General features: G+C 45.3%; 1 protein-coding gene across 3 annotated transcripts in view; it reads left to right on the top strand.

Moving 5' to 3' along the window:
* mlana (melan-A) overlaps window positions 1-16,866 on the top strand; it is a 36,252-nt gene that overhangs the window by 10,587 nt on the left and 8,799 nt on the right. Inside the window, exons 1-2 of one of the 3 annotated variants that reach the window (XM_038804251.1) lie at window positions 13,195-13,459; window positions 13,778-13,875. In XM_038804251.1, the coding sequence (XP_038660179.1) occupies window positions 13,802-13,875 (74 nt within the window). In that variant the 5' untranslated portion in view covers window positions 13,195-13,459; window positions 13,778-13,801. Of the gene's footprint in view, window positions 1-13,194; window positions 13,460-13,777; window positions 13,876-16,866 lie in introns of those variants that run through there. The other 2 variants (XM_038804250.1, XM_038804252.1) reach the window with 2 other exon arrangements.

Consider the following 16,866-nt stretch of genomic DNA (forward strand, 5'->3'; position numbering starts at 1 on the left):
AAGCTTTCTATAGGTATGTCAGGAATAAAAGAATGACTAGGGTAAGAGTAGGGCCAGTCAAGGACAGTGGTGGGAAGTTGTGTGTGGAGGCTGAGGAGATAAGTGAGATACTAAATGAATACTTTTCGTCAGTATTCACTCAGGAAAAAGATAATGTTGTGGAGGAGAATGCTGAGACCCAGGCTATTAGAATAGATGGCATTGAGGTGCGTAGGGAAGAAGTGTTGGCAATTCTGGACAAGGTGAAAATAGATAAGTCCCCGGGGCCTGATGGGATTTATCCTAGGATTCTCTGGGAAGCCAGGGAAGAGATTGCTGAGCCTTTGGCTTTGATTTTTATGGCATCATTGGCTACAGGAATAGTGCCAGAGGACTGGAGGGTAGCAAATGTGGTCCCTTTGTTCAAGAAGGGGAGTAGAGATAACCCCGGTAACTATAGGCCGGTGAGCCTCACGTCTGTTGTGGGTAAAGTCTTGGAGAGGATTATAAGAGATACGATTTATAATCATCTAGATAGGAATAATATGATTAGGGATAGTCAGCATGGTTTTGTGAAGGGTAGGTCATGCCTCACAAACCTTATCGAGTTCTTTGAGAAGGTGACTGAACAGGTAGACGAGGGTAGAGCAGTTGATGTGGTGTATATGGATTTCAGTAAAGCGTTTGATAAGGTTCCCCACGGTCGGCTATTGCAGAAAATATGGAGGCTGGGGATTGAGGGTGATTTAGAGATGTGGATCAGAAATTGGCTAGTTGAAAGAAGACAGAGGGTGGTGTTTGATGGCAAATGTTCAGAATGGAGTTCAGTTACGAGTGGCGTACCACAAGGATCTGTTCTGGGGCCGTTGCTGTTTGTCATTTTTATAAACGACCTAGAGGAGGGCACAGAAGGTTGGGTGCAGCGCCGGCCCTAGGGTTGCTGGCGCACCGGGCAAGCTGAACTTCGGCGCCCTTGGGGGGGGGGCCGAGGCGGGGCGGGGCCAAGGGGCGGGGGGCGGACCCCGGGGGGGCGGACCCCGGGGGGGCGGACCCGAGGGGGGGGCGGACCCGAGAAGCGGGGGGGCGGACCCGGGGGGGCGGGGGGAGCGGACCGAGGGGGGCCGCCCTGGGGGAGGGCGGCCACCGCGCATGCGCTGGTTGGCACCGGCCCAACTGCGCATGCGCGGGACCCGAGTCTGTGGCGCCCCCTAGCACATGGCGCCCCGGGCGACTGCCCGAGTTGCCGGTGCCTTGAGCCGGCCCTGGTTGGGTGAGTAAATTTACAGACGACACTAAAGTCGGTGGAGTTGTAGACAGTGTGGAAGGATGTTGCAGGTTACAGAGGGACATAGATAAGCTGCAGAGCTGGGCTGAGAGGTGGCAAATGGAGTTTAATGTAGAGAAGTGTGAGGTGATTCACTTTGGAAAGAATAACAGGAATGCAGAATATTTGGCTAATGGTAAAATTCTTGGCAGTGTGGATGAGCAGAGGGATCTCGGTGTCCATGTACATAGATCCCTGAAAGTTGCCACCCAGGTTGATAGGGTTGTGAAGAAGGCCTATGGTGTGTTGGCCTTTATTGGTAGAGGGATTGAGTTCCGGAGCCATGAGGTCATGTTGCAGCTGTACAAAACTCTGGTACGGCTGCATTTGGAGTATTGCGTACAGTTCTGGTCACCTCATTATAGGAAGGACGTGGAAGCTTTGGAACGGGTGCAGAGGAGATTTACCAGGATGTTGCCTGGTATGGAGGGAAAATCTTATGAGGAAAGGCTGATGGACTTGAGGTTGTTTTCGTTAGAGAGAAGAAGGTTAAGAGGTGACTTAATAGAGGCATACAAAATGATCAGGGGGTTAGATAGGGTGGACAGTGAGAGCCTTCTCCCGCGGATGGAGGTGGCTAGCACGAGGGGACATAGCTTTAAATTGAGGGGTAATAGATATAGGACAGAGGTCGGAGGTAGGGTTTTTTACACAAAGAGTGGTGAGGCCGTGGAATGCCCTACCTGCAACAGTAGTGAACTCACCAATATTGAGGGCATTTAAAAGTTTATTGGATAAGCATATGGATGATAATGGCATAGTGTAGGTTAGATGGCCTTTAGTTTTTGACTTCCCATGTCGGTGCAACATCGTGGGCCGAAGGGCCTGTACTGCGCTGTATCGTTCTATGTTCTAATACTATTCGTTGAGTATTTGTGACTGGAATGCTACTTCTTTCCAATTGATTTGTTTCCAAATTCTGAGTAAAGTATTACATGATGTGATCCTGTATAAAGTTGCCTTCAATCAGGGTGGGTCACTGCAAAAAATGTTCACTTGCTTAACCAGTTCCTTAATTGGAATTCTCAAAGGAGTCCTGTTACAAGGTGCGCAAGCAGAACACGTGGAATCCATTTTTGGCTGCTGCCACAATTGACCATATCTGATCGAGTTTTGTTTGTATTTACAATTTTTTTAAATAAGTGCATAATTGTTGACAGCTATTGGTATATATTGTTGAAATAATGTCGGAAGTTTTGAAAAATGACATCCTGGAGAGAAGGGGCCAGTGTTGCACTGCTGAGGTATTTCGTATTTGACAGTCTATGGGTGCGATTTAATGGAAATGAAACGGAGTCCCATGTTAGGAACGTTTAACGGGGGGTTTCCCAGCGGTTTCAACGACAAGAACAACCCCGCTATTACAACGGGATCCTGCTTCATTTCAGGACCTCGATGAGGAACGCCCCTCCAAGGCGACATTTCAGTGCGGGAGGAGATCGGAATATAGAGCCTAACCCTAACCCTAACCCTAACTCTGGACCTCCCCAACTGCAACCTCCGCACCCCCAAACTTACCAATTAGAGGGTCATCGAGCCCCCCCCCCCCCGCCCCCCGCCCGCACCCCACCTCAGAAGGGCAGAGAACCCCCCCTCCCAGGCTGGATCACCGGAAAGGGCAAGATGCCAACTGGACACCTTGGTACTGGCACCCTGGCACCCTGGCAGTGCACCTTCCAGCCTGGCAGTGTCACCTGGGCACCAATCGCCTGGTGGACCACCCCACCCCCCTGCAAGTGCCATGTAGCCATTGCTAAATGGTACTCCCTCAGTGTCTCCAAGGTGAAGCTGCTGGATCCCATCCCACACCTTGGTAATCCCGGCGCAGACATATTCAAGTGAGACTAACTACTCATTAGATCTCGCGAGGTGTAACGAGCATCATAAATCTCGCGAGAAGCTTCTCGCGAGATTTACCGGCCTTGTCACGTCCCGAGTCGGATATGATGAGGCCGTTAGATCGCACCCGATGTATTTTCCAGCTAATTTTCAATGGCCTCAAAGAATTAGAAAAGAAGCTGTATTTCAGTTGCGTTATCAAAATGAGTCCCTGGCTGCCTGTTCCAGTGTTTCAAAAGGAAGATAAAAATTCCACCATCTTACTCAGAGGAGAGAAGTGAGTTCTCCCATTTTGGATTCCATTTTGGACAAAAGGGCAAAATGGCTGCCATGTTTGCTGACAAGAAATAAATATTTGAATTCAAAAATAATTGTGAGTGAAGCACTTTGAGACATTTTAGGACTAATTACTTAAGTTGTCTTTAAAAAAAATATTTATATAATTAACTCGATCGTTGTTTGTCCATTTATTGCACAAAACTCAATGCCAGGGGATGGTAGGACAGCCATTTACACCTGTATTTACAACAGTGTTGAGTTAGTGATATCAGCATTGAATAGAGTTGAGGTGGTCTGCACAGGAACAGTGACAGTGTTCTCTGTTGTTGGCATTGCACTGTGACTGGGTCAGGAAGGCTTTGATTTCTGCTTGTTCACCAACCAAACTTCAGAAAAATCAAACTCAATAAAGACTGCTTTCTGAAAGTGAACCAAACATGGCGGAGGTGGTCAGCAAGTCCATTAAATCAGATTTCCATCTTTTATACTTTTCTTTATTTTCCTCCTGATACTTGGAAAGACTGAAGCTCAGGCTAAAGGGGGTGGGGGATAGAGTGGGATGGGGTGGGGGGGGGGGGTAGAGTGGGATGGGGTGGGGGGGTGTTAATCTTGCTGCCGCACTTAGTCCCCAAATGCAATGCTTACACTGACTCAGTACATTCAGAAATCTGATCTCGAAGCTCCGGTTTGATAAATTGGGGTCTGTTCTAGTCACACTAAATCAAACAAACTCAAAACCAGGTTCATGTACAGTCCCAACAACTGGCAAAGCTGCAAAATGGAGGCAGTGTTTGTGTGCTATTAAAAAAAAGCAAGAAACTCACTGTGGTGATATGCATCACTGTAAATACACAAGGGATTAATGTAAATACGCGTAGACTAGATAGACAGTAGAGGGAGCATCAGAGACATGACACACATACATTCAACCAATGGGTCAGTAAGATAGGACACGACCAATGGGCATTCACGACACACACAGGGGTGACACTACCACAGGAGGGCATTACACCAACCCATATAAAAGGACACAGCACACATGATCTTCCTCTTTCCAGTGGAGACACTCAGTGAGTACACAGGGTTGATTTGAAACACATCACACCCACCACGTGGATTGTAGCAGACTGGTTCGTCAGTCTGAGTAGCTATAGCAGGATTAACAGGAGAGTCAAATCCAAGTAGGAGAATTGTTAACAGTTTAAATAAATGTGTTAAAGCTATCTCCAAGTCTGAACCTTCCTTTGTCAGAGTGCACATCTAGGAAGCAGCTTATGCTACGTCAAGAGTATAACAAAACATGGCACCCAGGAGTGACCTGTTTCAATCCATATAGTTACAACTCAGCAAACAGTGACAACCAGCAACAGCAGCCAGGCAAGATGATGTTTGGGATTCCGGTTCCACAGCAGCTCATTTACCAAGGCAATCTCAGTGAAAACTGGCATTGGTTCAGGCAGAGATTCGAGATCTACCTGGTAGCGTCCGACCTAGATGGCGTGGCGGATTCAGAGAAAATAAAGCTTCTACTTACCATCGTCGGTCCAGAAGCAGCTGAATTCTTCCAGACCTTCAAATACTCAAAGGGGCTAAACAAGAGCAACTTCCAGGCAGTCCTGGACAAATTCCAAAATTTCTGTGAGGAACATACAAGAAAAAACAGTAAAAGAGGCGCCAGAACTCAACACGAGGCGAAGGTAGGCTTTCCATTGAAGAAATCTGCAGTTTTGATTGGCAGCCATCTTGGAAAAGGTGCTGCACATGCGCAGTTGTGTGAAGAGCGCACAGAACGGGAAGGTCTGTTTGCGCATGTGCAAGGGGCTGGTTTAGCACACTGGGCTAAATCACTGGCTTTTAAAGCAGGCCCTTTAATTTTGAATACCCCTTTGGGAAAGAAACATAATAGCACTCATGTCTCTACTATACAGTACATTAGTCTTTCAAGAGCTTTGTGTCTCTGCTGTGATCTTTGCAGAACCACTGGTGACTCAGCAGACTCTGGTGAAGTTTGGCTCAGTTGAGTTGAACTTGTGAGCGCAGGAGTAGATTGAGTGTTTGTGAATGAATGTCCTGCAACCTCTCCCGGAGTAGAGCCTACTGGATGCCCCGAACATCAGAAACCACTTCCTGTCGAATTTCCACAGCAGCATTTCCTATTGCTGTGTGATCCGGAAACGTAGCTGTCTCAGAGTCGTGGTGTAGACGAATGTGATCTTTGTGTCTGTGGGTGATTCCACCATTAGTTAGTTCCACGACTATGGATACCAGACCACTTTGGTTCAGATTAACTTCAGGCAGCAATTGTTGGTTACTGCCGAAATTCATGACATGGACACAGTCATCCGGATTGAAATGCCTCTCCTTCGCATGGTAGTCATGCCTCTCCTTCTGCTTTTCCTGTCTTCTGTCCACGCTCACTGTGACATCTGGATGTAGCAGATCCAGGTGAGGTTCTGGCTTCCTACCCATCAGTATTTCAGCCAGTGAAAGTCCTGTTGTCGTTTGTGGTGTGATACAATACTGGAACAAGAACCATGAGAGTTTTCGACCGCCTTTCATGTGGCAAACTACCTACTCACTGGACAAGCCTTTGTGTCACTGTGCTGCCCCTCGTGTTTCTCTTGTCCTGTTTAATCCTTGTCACCAAAAAGACGTGGTAATTCGACCACAAAAAAGTAGTGGAATGCATTGTGAAAATTAAATCTTTACTCACAAAATATCAAAATAACAATACAGCATGGATTCAGAAACTAGCAACTGTTATACGCAACTATCCACAATCACCTTGTGGCAAATACTGAAACTCACACAAGCCCATGTTACCGAAGACATCATTCGCGCATGCTCACACTTGCTAAAGCCATCCATACATATATTCAAATAGAAAGATTCTTACTATAAAGTTCTATAACAGAACCATATGGGTCCTAGTTATATAAACGTAAATACTGCAGATGCTGGGACTCTGAAACTCAAACAGAAAATACTGGAAGATCTCAGCTGGTCTGACAGCACCTATGGAGGGAGAACAGAGTTAACGTTTCGAGTCCTTATGACCCTTCTTCAGAGCTAAAGAGAGAGATAAATGTGATGGATTACTTACTGCATAAGAGAGGTGGAGTAGCTGGAGCAGAGTAGGCCAGTGATAAATGGGAGCTAGGAGAGATTGCAACAAAGACGTGCAAATCACGAGATAGGGCAAGTGTGGATGGCATTGTGAAGGGAAATAGAAGGTGCTAGTAGAGACATAAAGGTAATGCATCAGAGAGTGTTAATTGGAAATCAAAGGTCAGCGGTCAGTGAAAGCAAAATTAAAGAACAAGTGACAGGTGGCCCAGTTGGAGGTGGGAGGGTGGAGTGGGGTTGAATTGGAAAAAACATATTTTGGATATTAAAAAAGGGTCAAGGTGAAGGAGAAAGATCACAGCCTAAAGTTGTTGAACTCAATGTTGAGTTTTGAGGGCTGTAACGTGTCCAATTGGAAGATAAGGTGCTGCTCCTTCACGTTTCATTGGGTTTCAGTGGAGCATTGCAGCAGGCTAAGAACAGACATACGGGCTTGAGAACAAGTTGCTGAGTTGAAATGTCAAATGTGCAGGAGTACGGGGAAGATGTACAGGAGTGGGGTAGCATGGTGGCACAGTGGTTAGCACTGCTGCCTCACAGCTCTAGGACCCGGGTTCGATTCCAGCCTCAGGTGACTGTGTGTGTGGAGTTTGCACTTTCTCTCCGTGTCTGCATGGATTTCCTCGAGGTGCTCTGGTTTCCTCCCACAGTTCAAAGATGTGCAAACTAGGTTGGTTGGCCACACTAAATTGTTCCTTAGTGTCTATAAGGTTAGGTAGGGTTATTGGGTTACGGGCAGACTCCGAACAGACAGCTTAAGTAGGGTGCTCTTTCCAAGGGATGGTGCAGACTCAATGGTCCGAATGGCATCCTTCTGCATTGCCGGCATTCTATGATTATATGAAAAGGCAGGAGAATGGTACTAGGTCATGATCCTCGTTCGGAGAGTCAGTGCAGAGGCCAAATGGCCTCCTGCGCTGTAACAAATCTTCGATTCACCTCCTTTTCCACCCTTCACAGCAAGTTACTCCTGGAAGAGCAGCCATTCTTGTTTGCGTGAGAAGACGTAGCAGGTAATATGCCCAGTCCACAAAGAACAATGAGACGAATGGCTGGTTATTCAGTTCTGGTATTTTTGGTTGTGAGACCAACACTGATCAGGAGACAAGTCTTATCGGAGCTTCAATATATCACTTCAGTATTGCTGGATAATAGAATGAAATCAATGATGCTGCTACTGGGCAATCCAATTCACACTGGGGGATGATCTGTGCACTATGCATGTTGAACTAGATATGGCAGAGATGATGAAGCAATGGGGAACTGAAAAAGGAGATTGGAGCAAAGGGAGAGTGTGAGAACAGTAACAAATGAGAACCCCAAATAACTTTAACTCACACAAAGAAATGGCACACTCAGATCATAGAGGATGTGAGGGCTGTTTGCAGGAATGTTTGGTTCCACTACTCCCAATAATAATAATCTTTATTAGTGTCACAAGTAGGTTTACATTAACACTGCAATGAAGTTACTGTGGAAAGCCCCTAGTCGCCACACTCCGGCGCCTGCTCAGTTACACTGAGGGAGAATTCAGAATGTCCAATTCACCTAACAAGCACGCCTTTCGGGGCTTGTGGGAGGAAACCGGAGCACCCGGAGGAAACCCACGCAGACAAATGGAGAACGTGCAGGCTCCGCACAGACAGTGACCTAAGTGACCCAAGCTGGGAATCAAACCCGGGTACCTGGCGCTATGAAGCAACAGTGCCAACCACTGTCTAGCATACAATCCCAAAATGTACATAGTTTATGGAATGAAGAGAATATCTTGGCCATGAAATTGACTTCCAGGTGTTATGTACTCGGGAGTCACGTCACGCCTTAATCAGGGGTTCTACTTTTAATTCTGGAAAAAGTCTTTTTCCACAATAAGGTTAACAAAAAGTTAACAGTTTGTCCTGAATACATTTTCACTTTACGTTATTAATCCAAATATAATAACTAAGTCTACAACTATTTGTTAAGGGCAAGTTGTGGTCAACTAATCTGCTTGAGTTTTTGGATGAGGTAGTAGACAGGGTTGTTGAGGGTGATATTGTTGATTTCCCAAAAGGCATTTGATAAAGATGTAACAGACAGAGTGTGAGCAATGTTAGCGCTCATGGAGGAAAAGGGACAGTAGCAACATGGATATGGAATTGGCTAAGTGACAGGAAACAAGGAGCGGGATTCTCCGTCCCATCATTTTCTGGTGTGGCGCCCCCCGCTGGCAGTGGGATTTTCCGCCCCAGCAGCCGGCCAATGGGGTTTCCCATTGTGGGCACCCCACGTCGTTGGGAAATCCGCGGCCATGCGTAAGTACGGAGGATCCCGCCGACGGAGAATCCAGCCCAGGGAGTAGTGAATGATTGTTTTTTTGGACTGGAGGAAGATTTATAGTGGAGTTCCCAGGGATGGCTGTTAGGAGCCTTGCTGCTCCTGGTATATATCAAGGACCTTGACTCTGGTTCAAGATCCTTGAGCACAATTTGAAAATATGTGGATGGCACAGATCTTGAAAGTCTTGTGAACTCGGACATAGAAAGGTTGGTGGACTGATTGGACAAGTGGCAGATGGAATTTAATGCAGAGAAATTGACGTGATTCACTTTGATAGGAAAAACATGAGAGACAGAAAAAAATAAATGGTATAATTCTAAAGAGGGTATGGGAGTAAAGGGGCCTCAGAGTATAAATCAGTGAAGGTAGCAAGCGAAGGTTGAGGGAGCGGTTAATAAAAGTGTATGCGACCTTGGATTTTATCAATAGGGGCATTGAGAATAAAAACATTATGACAAACCTTGAGCAAACACTGGTTCACCCGCAACTGGAGTATGGTGTCAAGTTCTGGGTACCACACTTCAGGAAGTCATCAGAGAGGGTGCAGAAAAAAATCACAAGAATGGCTTCAAGGGTGCGAAACTTCAATTACGTTGATGGAATGGAGAAGTTAAGACTGTTCACCTTGGAGAAGAGAAGGTTGAGAGGAAATTTGATAGAGCTATTCATAATCGTGTGGGGTCTGTAAAGAGTAAACAAAGAGAAATTGTTCCCAAGTGTGGAAGGGTATAAGGACCAGATGGTACAGATATAAGGTAATTGGCAAAAGATGTATTGGCGGGATGGGGGGAAATGCGACACGTGGCACAGTGGTTAGCACTGGGACGACAGCGCTGAGGACCCGGGTTCGAATCCCGGCCCTGGGTCATTGTCCGTGTGGAGTTTGCACATTCTCCCAGTGTCTGCGTGGGTTTCACCCCCACAACTCAAAGGTGTGCAGGGTAGGTGGATTGGTCACGCTAAATTGCCCCTTAAGTGGAAACAAAATATTTGGGTACTCAAAATTTAAAAAAAAATAATTGGGGTTTTGATTGTTTAATACACTGCAATTATTGTTTAATAGGCTGCAGAAAGACACAATCTGCTCGAACAAGTGTCAGAGGTTCCTGAGAGGTTCGTAGGCAAACATTCCTTCCCAGCAGCCTTCATGACACAAATGTGCCCATCGTCAATAAGACAGACTATGGAAGACACAATGTTAACAGGATGGAGTGGTGGTCTATAAACGGGCCACAGGTGTCAATACGAAAGAAGATTTATAACTAAAAATAACGAGGATAGAAACATCTTTAACAATTATGGCAGGAGGATTGAATTGGGAAATTTAAACGGAAAAATGAACCCAGAAATGCCCTACGTGTGGTCAATTGGTGTTTAAGGTGTGATTCAAAGTTCCATGATGTAATAAACTGTCCTAAGAGATATAATAATCTTTATTGCCACAAGTAGGCTTACATTTTTTTAATATAAATTTAGAGTACCCAATTTTTTTTTCCAATTAAGGGGCAATTTGGTGTAGCCCATCCACCTAACCTGCACATCTTTGGGTTGTGGGGGTGAAACCCACGCAGACATGGAGAGAATGTACAAACTCCACATGGACAGTGACCCAGGGTCGGGATTCGAACCCCGGTCCTCAACGCTGCAGTCCCAGTGATAACCATTGCGCCACATGACGCCTAGTAGGCTTACATTAACACTGCAATGAAGTTACTGTGAAAGTCCCTAGTCGCCACCTTCTGGTGCCTGTTCGGGTACACAGAGGGAGAATTCAGAATGTTCAAATTACCTAATAGCACGTCATTCGGGAATTGTGGGAGGAAACCGGAGCACCCGGAGGAAACCCACGCAGACACGGGGAGAACATGCAGACTCCGCACATACAGTGACCCAAGCCGGGAATCGAACCTGGGACCCTGGTGCTGTGAAGCCATAGTGCTAACCACTATGCTACCCATATAGTTGGGTATTTGAAACAAAACACGAGACAGAAGACTCTGAAGAAGAAGAGGAAGCTATTAACCAAAGAGAAAGCATTGTCTTCGTAACAAAATGTTTCAGTCTGGTGACGAAGGTTCTGATCGCAGAGTCCTTCAATTGTACCATATGATGCGGAGATGCCAGCGTTGGACTGGGGTGAGCACAGTAAGAAGTCTTAAAACACCAGGTTAAAGTCCAACTGGTTTATTTGGAATCACTAGCTTTCGGAGTGCAGCCCCTTCATCACTCACCTAATGCAGGGTAAGTAAATTTGCCATGTTAAATTGCCCCTTAATTGGAAAAAAAGAATTGGGCATTCTAATTTTTAATTAATTTTTTAAAGAAGAAAAAAATATACTGCTGTTTTAAAAAAATAATCCTGGAACTCTGACCTAACAGCATTGTGGGTGTACCAAGGGATGGACAAAGCTGACCTTTTACCAGTAATGTCAACAGCTCATGAGCAAAAGAAAATAGTGTCTTCGAGAAGGCCAGTAGCTTCAGCTTTGTGTGGACCACATCTTATCAATGGTAGATGAGTTATATGTGAAGAGAAATTTAAGATGAGGGCCCTTTCAGGCATTGTTTCTGTGTACCCCAGAGAATTCTATCTGAATGTGATTCAGACGCTGAATAAATATATGTTCAATGTCAAATGCATTCTCCACACACTCAGCAGAATAATGGGGAAAATCTGTATATGTGGATATTGGGAGGGGACAAGGGGGAAAAAAAGAAAAATGGATGGGAAATACCTGCTTCAGGTGAACACACCCAATAAAGACACGGGCAAATGTCTTCAAAGAATTGCTGTGCAAATTGCACAAACATTTTCACATCAGGGTGATAAGAACATTTTTAAAGTTTGCTGTGTACAGTATGGTCAATCCATTGAACTTCATTATTTGCAACAACTCTACAATCTTTGTTATCCTTTGCACGTCTTCCGTATACATACACTGCACTGCGATTTCTGCTCCACAAACGCCCTGTAATTAAAATTCTGTTGTTGGCTCCAGAAAAGTGGGAATGGAGCAATGTGAACTCATGCCCCTTGGATTCAATATTAGATGGAATACAATTCTTTTTTTTTTGATAAATTTACAGTATCCAATTATTTTTTTTCCAATTAAGGGGCAATTTAGTGTGGCCAATCCACCTAACCTGCACATCTTTGGGTTGTGGGGATGAAACCCATGCAGACATGGGGAGAATGTGCAAACTCCACACAGACAGTGACCCAGGGCCGGGATCGAACCCCGGTCCTCAGCCCCAGAGGCAGCAGTGCTAACCACTGCGCCACCCTGCCGCCCCAGATGGAATATAACTCTAATGCAGTAGGTTTCCTTTGGGCCTCTTAATTACTTACCTGGCATTTATTTCAGCATGGGTACTAGGACCATGGCTTCAGTTCATCTAAAGTTTAATTGTGGCTTCCAAGCATTGACATGCATTATAAACTCCCTTTTGGACCTAGCAGTATAAATAAATTAACATTAGTTTTAAATGGAATGTGGCTATCAGTTCAAGATGTCCTCTGCAATCGAACGTCCTGATAACACTCCCAGCCTCGGCTCACGCCTGGAGAATCCCCTTTTTACGGAAAAAATACCAGAATACTAAAAACATACCGAACATGGGTCAAGGTCATCAAGAGCTGGGGCTGGGAGAGGCTCAAAGGGGAAGGGTAGGGGGGGGACAACCCCATAGCAGCACAGTAGCATTGTAGGGCAGCACAGTAGCATTGGAGGGCAGCATGGTAGCATTGCAGGGCAGCACAGTAGCATTGTAGGGCAGCACGGTAGCATTGTGGATAGCACAATTGCTTCACAGCTCCAGGGTCTCAGGTTCGATTCCGGCTTGGGTCACTGTCTGCGCGGAGTCTCCCCATGTGTGTGTGGGTTTCCTCCGGTGCTCCGGTTTCCTCCCACAGTCCAAAGATGTGCAGGTTAGGTGGATTGGCCATGATAAATTGCCCTTAGTGTCCAAAAATTGCCCTTAAGTGTTGGGTGGGGTTACTGGGTCATGGGGATAGGGTGGAGGTGTTGACCTTGGGTAGGGTGCTCTTTCCAAGAGCCGGGCAGACTCGATGGGCCGAATGGCCTTCTTCTGCACTGTAAATTCTATTATGTATGATAATCAGAAATAATAATTGATAAGTTATGCATGAATGAGGTGAATCTGCTTCAACAACTATTAAATGGAACCTTGTCCCTTTTTAATGCGAGCAAGCAGCAATTAAAGTCACATGCCGAGAAGCAACAAGACGGTCCTGTATGGACTCAGAACGGAGTCTCAGTCCTATGCCTACTTGATGTTATTAATACAAACAATATATTGAATTGGAAGAAGCTGCTGATGGTTTTCTGAGATTTTTTGCATGCTGGTATGCCGCTTATTCATGCCAATTAGCACTGAGAAATGTCTAATGGTCACGACTAGGTCTCATGATAGTCATGGGAATTCAGTTCACAGGAGGAGAGAAGAAAAACAAGGAATTATATGTGTAGTCCCATTGCTATTCAGTTCAGGAATCGAGAGTCTGCCAGACGTCAGCGCAAGCTTCTAACACGGGTAAAGTTGCTGGTGCTCATAATTGGGGCAATCAAATTGGTTTGTGTTTGGTTTTAGTTTTAATTCAATTGAATAACATTTAAATGTTTGAAATTTGTTCAGTATTCAATGATGTGATTGCAGCTACTATATAAATTAAATTATTTCATTATGCGATTGAAAAATTCTAGAGTTTAATCTTCATTGAGTTCTGTTGTAATGGTCATTGTGAATTAAATGGTGGAAAGATTTGATTTATAAACAAACGGGATGGGCCGCAGGGCCTTTTCTGTGCTGTGTAATTCTATGACTCTATCTGATGTTTTACTTGTTTTTTTTGGATGTGCGCTAATGCTTATACTTTTTTTATGCATTTAGATAAACTGACACCAAACCTCAGAAATGCCAAAAGGTGATCACACGTTGCAAGGGGTTATTGGTCCTGTGCGAGGAGGATCTTACATCAAATCAGAAGAGTAAGTTGGAGCGTCCCTTAGTTGGAAACACAGGCATATTCTCTGTTTCTAAAGCTTCACTTGCATAAAAGTAAAGTCACCATAGTCCCAGATGACTGTAGGCTACTTTCCCCTTTGAGGGGGAGAGCTGACAGGCAGCACAGCAGCACAGTGGTTAGCACTGCTGCTTCACAGCGGCAGGGTTCCAGGTTCGATTCCCGGCTTGGGTCTCTGTCTGTGCGGAGTCTGCACGTTCTCCGTGTCTGTGTGGATTTCCTCCGGGTTCTCCGGTTTCCTCCCACAAGTGCCAAAAGACGTGCTTGTTAGGTAATTTGGGCATTCTGAATTCGCCCTCAGTGCACCCGAACAGACGCTGGAGTGTGGCGACTAGGGGTTTTTCACAGTAACTTCATTGCAGTGTTAATGTAAGCCTACTTTTGACAATAATAAAGATTATTATTGTTATTATTATTATATATTGATTACCTTCTCAATTGTCGTGTTATTCTGTCACTATCATTGGCATTATCTTATGACAGTCTATCCGCTGCTAAATTGGTTTAGGTATGAAATTAATGTGTTCCTTCAATTAAAATTGGTTTATGTTGAGCAATAAGTCACAATGAGTGAACTTTCTGCTGTGTAAAGCAGTAGTTGATATAATAGTAAAGTCCCAGATGACCATAGGCTGCTATCGCCTTTGAGGGGGAACAGCTGACTGGTGGAGGTTAAACCCGAGGATCACCACTCCTCAGGCGAGGGGCAAGATTGAGAAGATGGGGCCTTCATAAATAACCTCAGCCGGTACGGGGAATTGAACCTGTGCTGTTCGCCTCGCTTTGCATCAGAAACCAGCTGTCCAGCCGACTGAGCTGATATAACATTAATTTTCTTTGTTGGTTGATTGTTATCTGACTTGATAGAAATTTCCACGATTGCTGTATGGAAATAGACATTGTTGGATTTATAGGACAGATGTTATAGTGAAGTTTTGCTGTTGTAAAATACCTTCCTCTAGCCTGCATGCAGAATTGAAGTGATAATGTGCAATCTTAAATGGACCATGTCCAGTAAATTTGGTATAGTTTAAATAAGTTTGTATTGAATTCTAAATAATTAGTTGTAGCTCTATAATTTACTGGTAAATAAAACTTTGTACTTTGAACTGACAGAATCCGCTCCACTAAAGGGGGCATTTAAGAGCAAATATGAGATGCAGCAAGCTGGCAGAAGGTTCAGATGGAGCGTAAGCAATGACATTGACATTTTAGATTGAGTGGCCTGTGAACACTGTGCAATTCCATGTGAAAGATGGTTATAAAAAAATGAAAGATCTGAACTTCAGCTGCGGGGAGGGCAATAAGGTCAGTTGGCTTAATGGCTGGAGTGTGGTGCAGAATAATGGCAACAACATGGGTTCAAACCCCTTACTCACCGAGGTAGATCTTTGAGCTTACCTCCTTGCCTTGTCCAATTGACATATCTTGGCATAAGCCGGGATAAACAATCTTGATCAACAAAGATGCTACATGAAGAGAGAGATAGTCAGATGTGGAGGTTGAATTGGAAAGTAACTAGTTCCTGTAACACAGCGGTTAGCACTATGGCTTCAATGCTCCTGGGTCCCAGGTTCGATTCTCCGCTGGGTCACTGTCCGTGCGGAGTCTGCATGCTCTCCCCGTGTCTGCATGGGTTTCCTCCGGGTGCTCCCACCGTCTAAAGATGTGCAGAAGAGGTGGATTAGCGATGATCAATTGCCCTTAGTGATTAAAAAAAAGGTTAGGTGGGGTTACTCGATTACGGGGATAGGGTAGATGCGTGGGCTTAAGTAGGGTGCTCTTTCCAAGGACCAGTGCAGACTCAATGGGCCGAATGGCCTCCTTCCGCACTGTAAATTCTATGACATCCTACCATGGAGCTTTTGGCATTTTCTCAGTTTCTAAAGCTGCACTTGCGTAAAAGTAAAGTCGCCATTGACCCAGATGATCTTAGGTTACTTTTCCTTTGAGGGGGCGAGCTGCCTGGTGGTTTACCACACCTCGGGCGAAGGGCAAGGTTGAGAAGGTGGGGTCTTCATGAATAACCTCAGCCTGTATGGGAATTGAACCTGCTCTGCATCGCGAACCAGCTGTCCAGCAAACGGAGCTAAACTAGAAACCTACACTAGTTTAGAATATCATGCCCCTCACCACCGCAAACCCAGATTTAGCAGGCCTTCCAGGAAATCGTTTTCAGTGAAGACCTGTTCCCATGACTCAGTAACATGAACGCAGATCTTGTGCAATGCAGAAGCAGGCCAATTGTGTGTTGCAATTAGAATTGTGGTGTTATGAAGGGGGCACAAAACGGGACCATTCAGCCCACCAAATTCATGCTAATTCACTGTGGAGCAATCCAATTAACCATATTTCCCCCACTCTATCCTCATAGTCATGTAAGTTAATATCCCTCAAGTGCCCATCTACTTTCCTTTTGATATGATTCATGGTCATATCCACCACCCTCATAGGCAGGGAGTTTGTTTATTTGCACTCGCTGTGTAAAAATGCTCTTCCTCACGTCATAGAATTTACCATAGAATTTACAGTGCAGAAGGAGGCCATTCGGCCCGTCGAGTCTGCACCGGCTCTTGGAAAGAGCACCCTACCCAAGGTCAACACCTCCACCCTATCCCCATAACCCAGTAACCCCACCCAACACTAAGGGTAATTTTGGACACTAAGGGCAATTTATCATGGCCAATCCACCTAACCTGCACATCTTTGGACTGTGGGAGGAAACCGGAGCACCCGGAGGAAACCCACGCACACACGGGGAGGATGTGCAGACTCCACACAGACAGTGACCCAAGCCGGAATCAAACCTAGGACCCTGGAGCTGTGAAGCAATTGTGCTATCCACAATGCTACCGTGCTGCTCTCTTGCATCTCTTGCCCAAAACCATAAATCGATGCCCGCGTGTACAATCAACTAATTCAAATAACTTTTCTTTGCTGACCTTATTATAATCCT

This window comes from Scyliorhinus canicula, chromosome 8 (assembly GCF_902713615.1).
Source record: "Scyliorhinus canicula chromosome 8, sScyCan1.1, whole genome shotgun sequence".
Taxonomy (NCBI): Eukaryota; Metazoa; Chordata; class Chondrichthyes; order Carcharhiniformes; family Scyliorhinidae; genus Scyliorhinus; species Scyliorhinus canicula.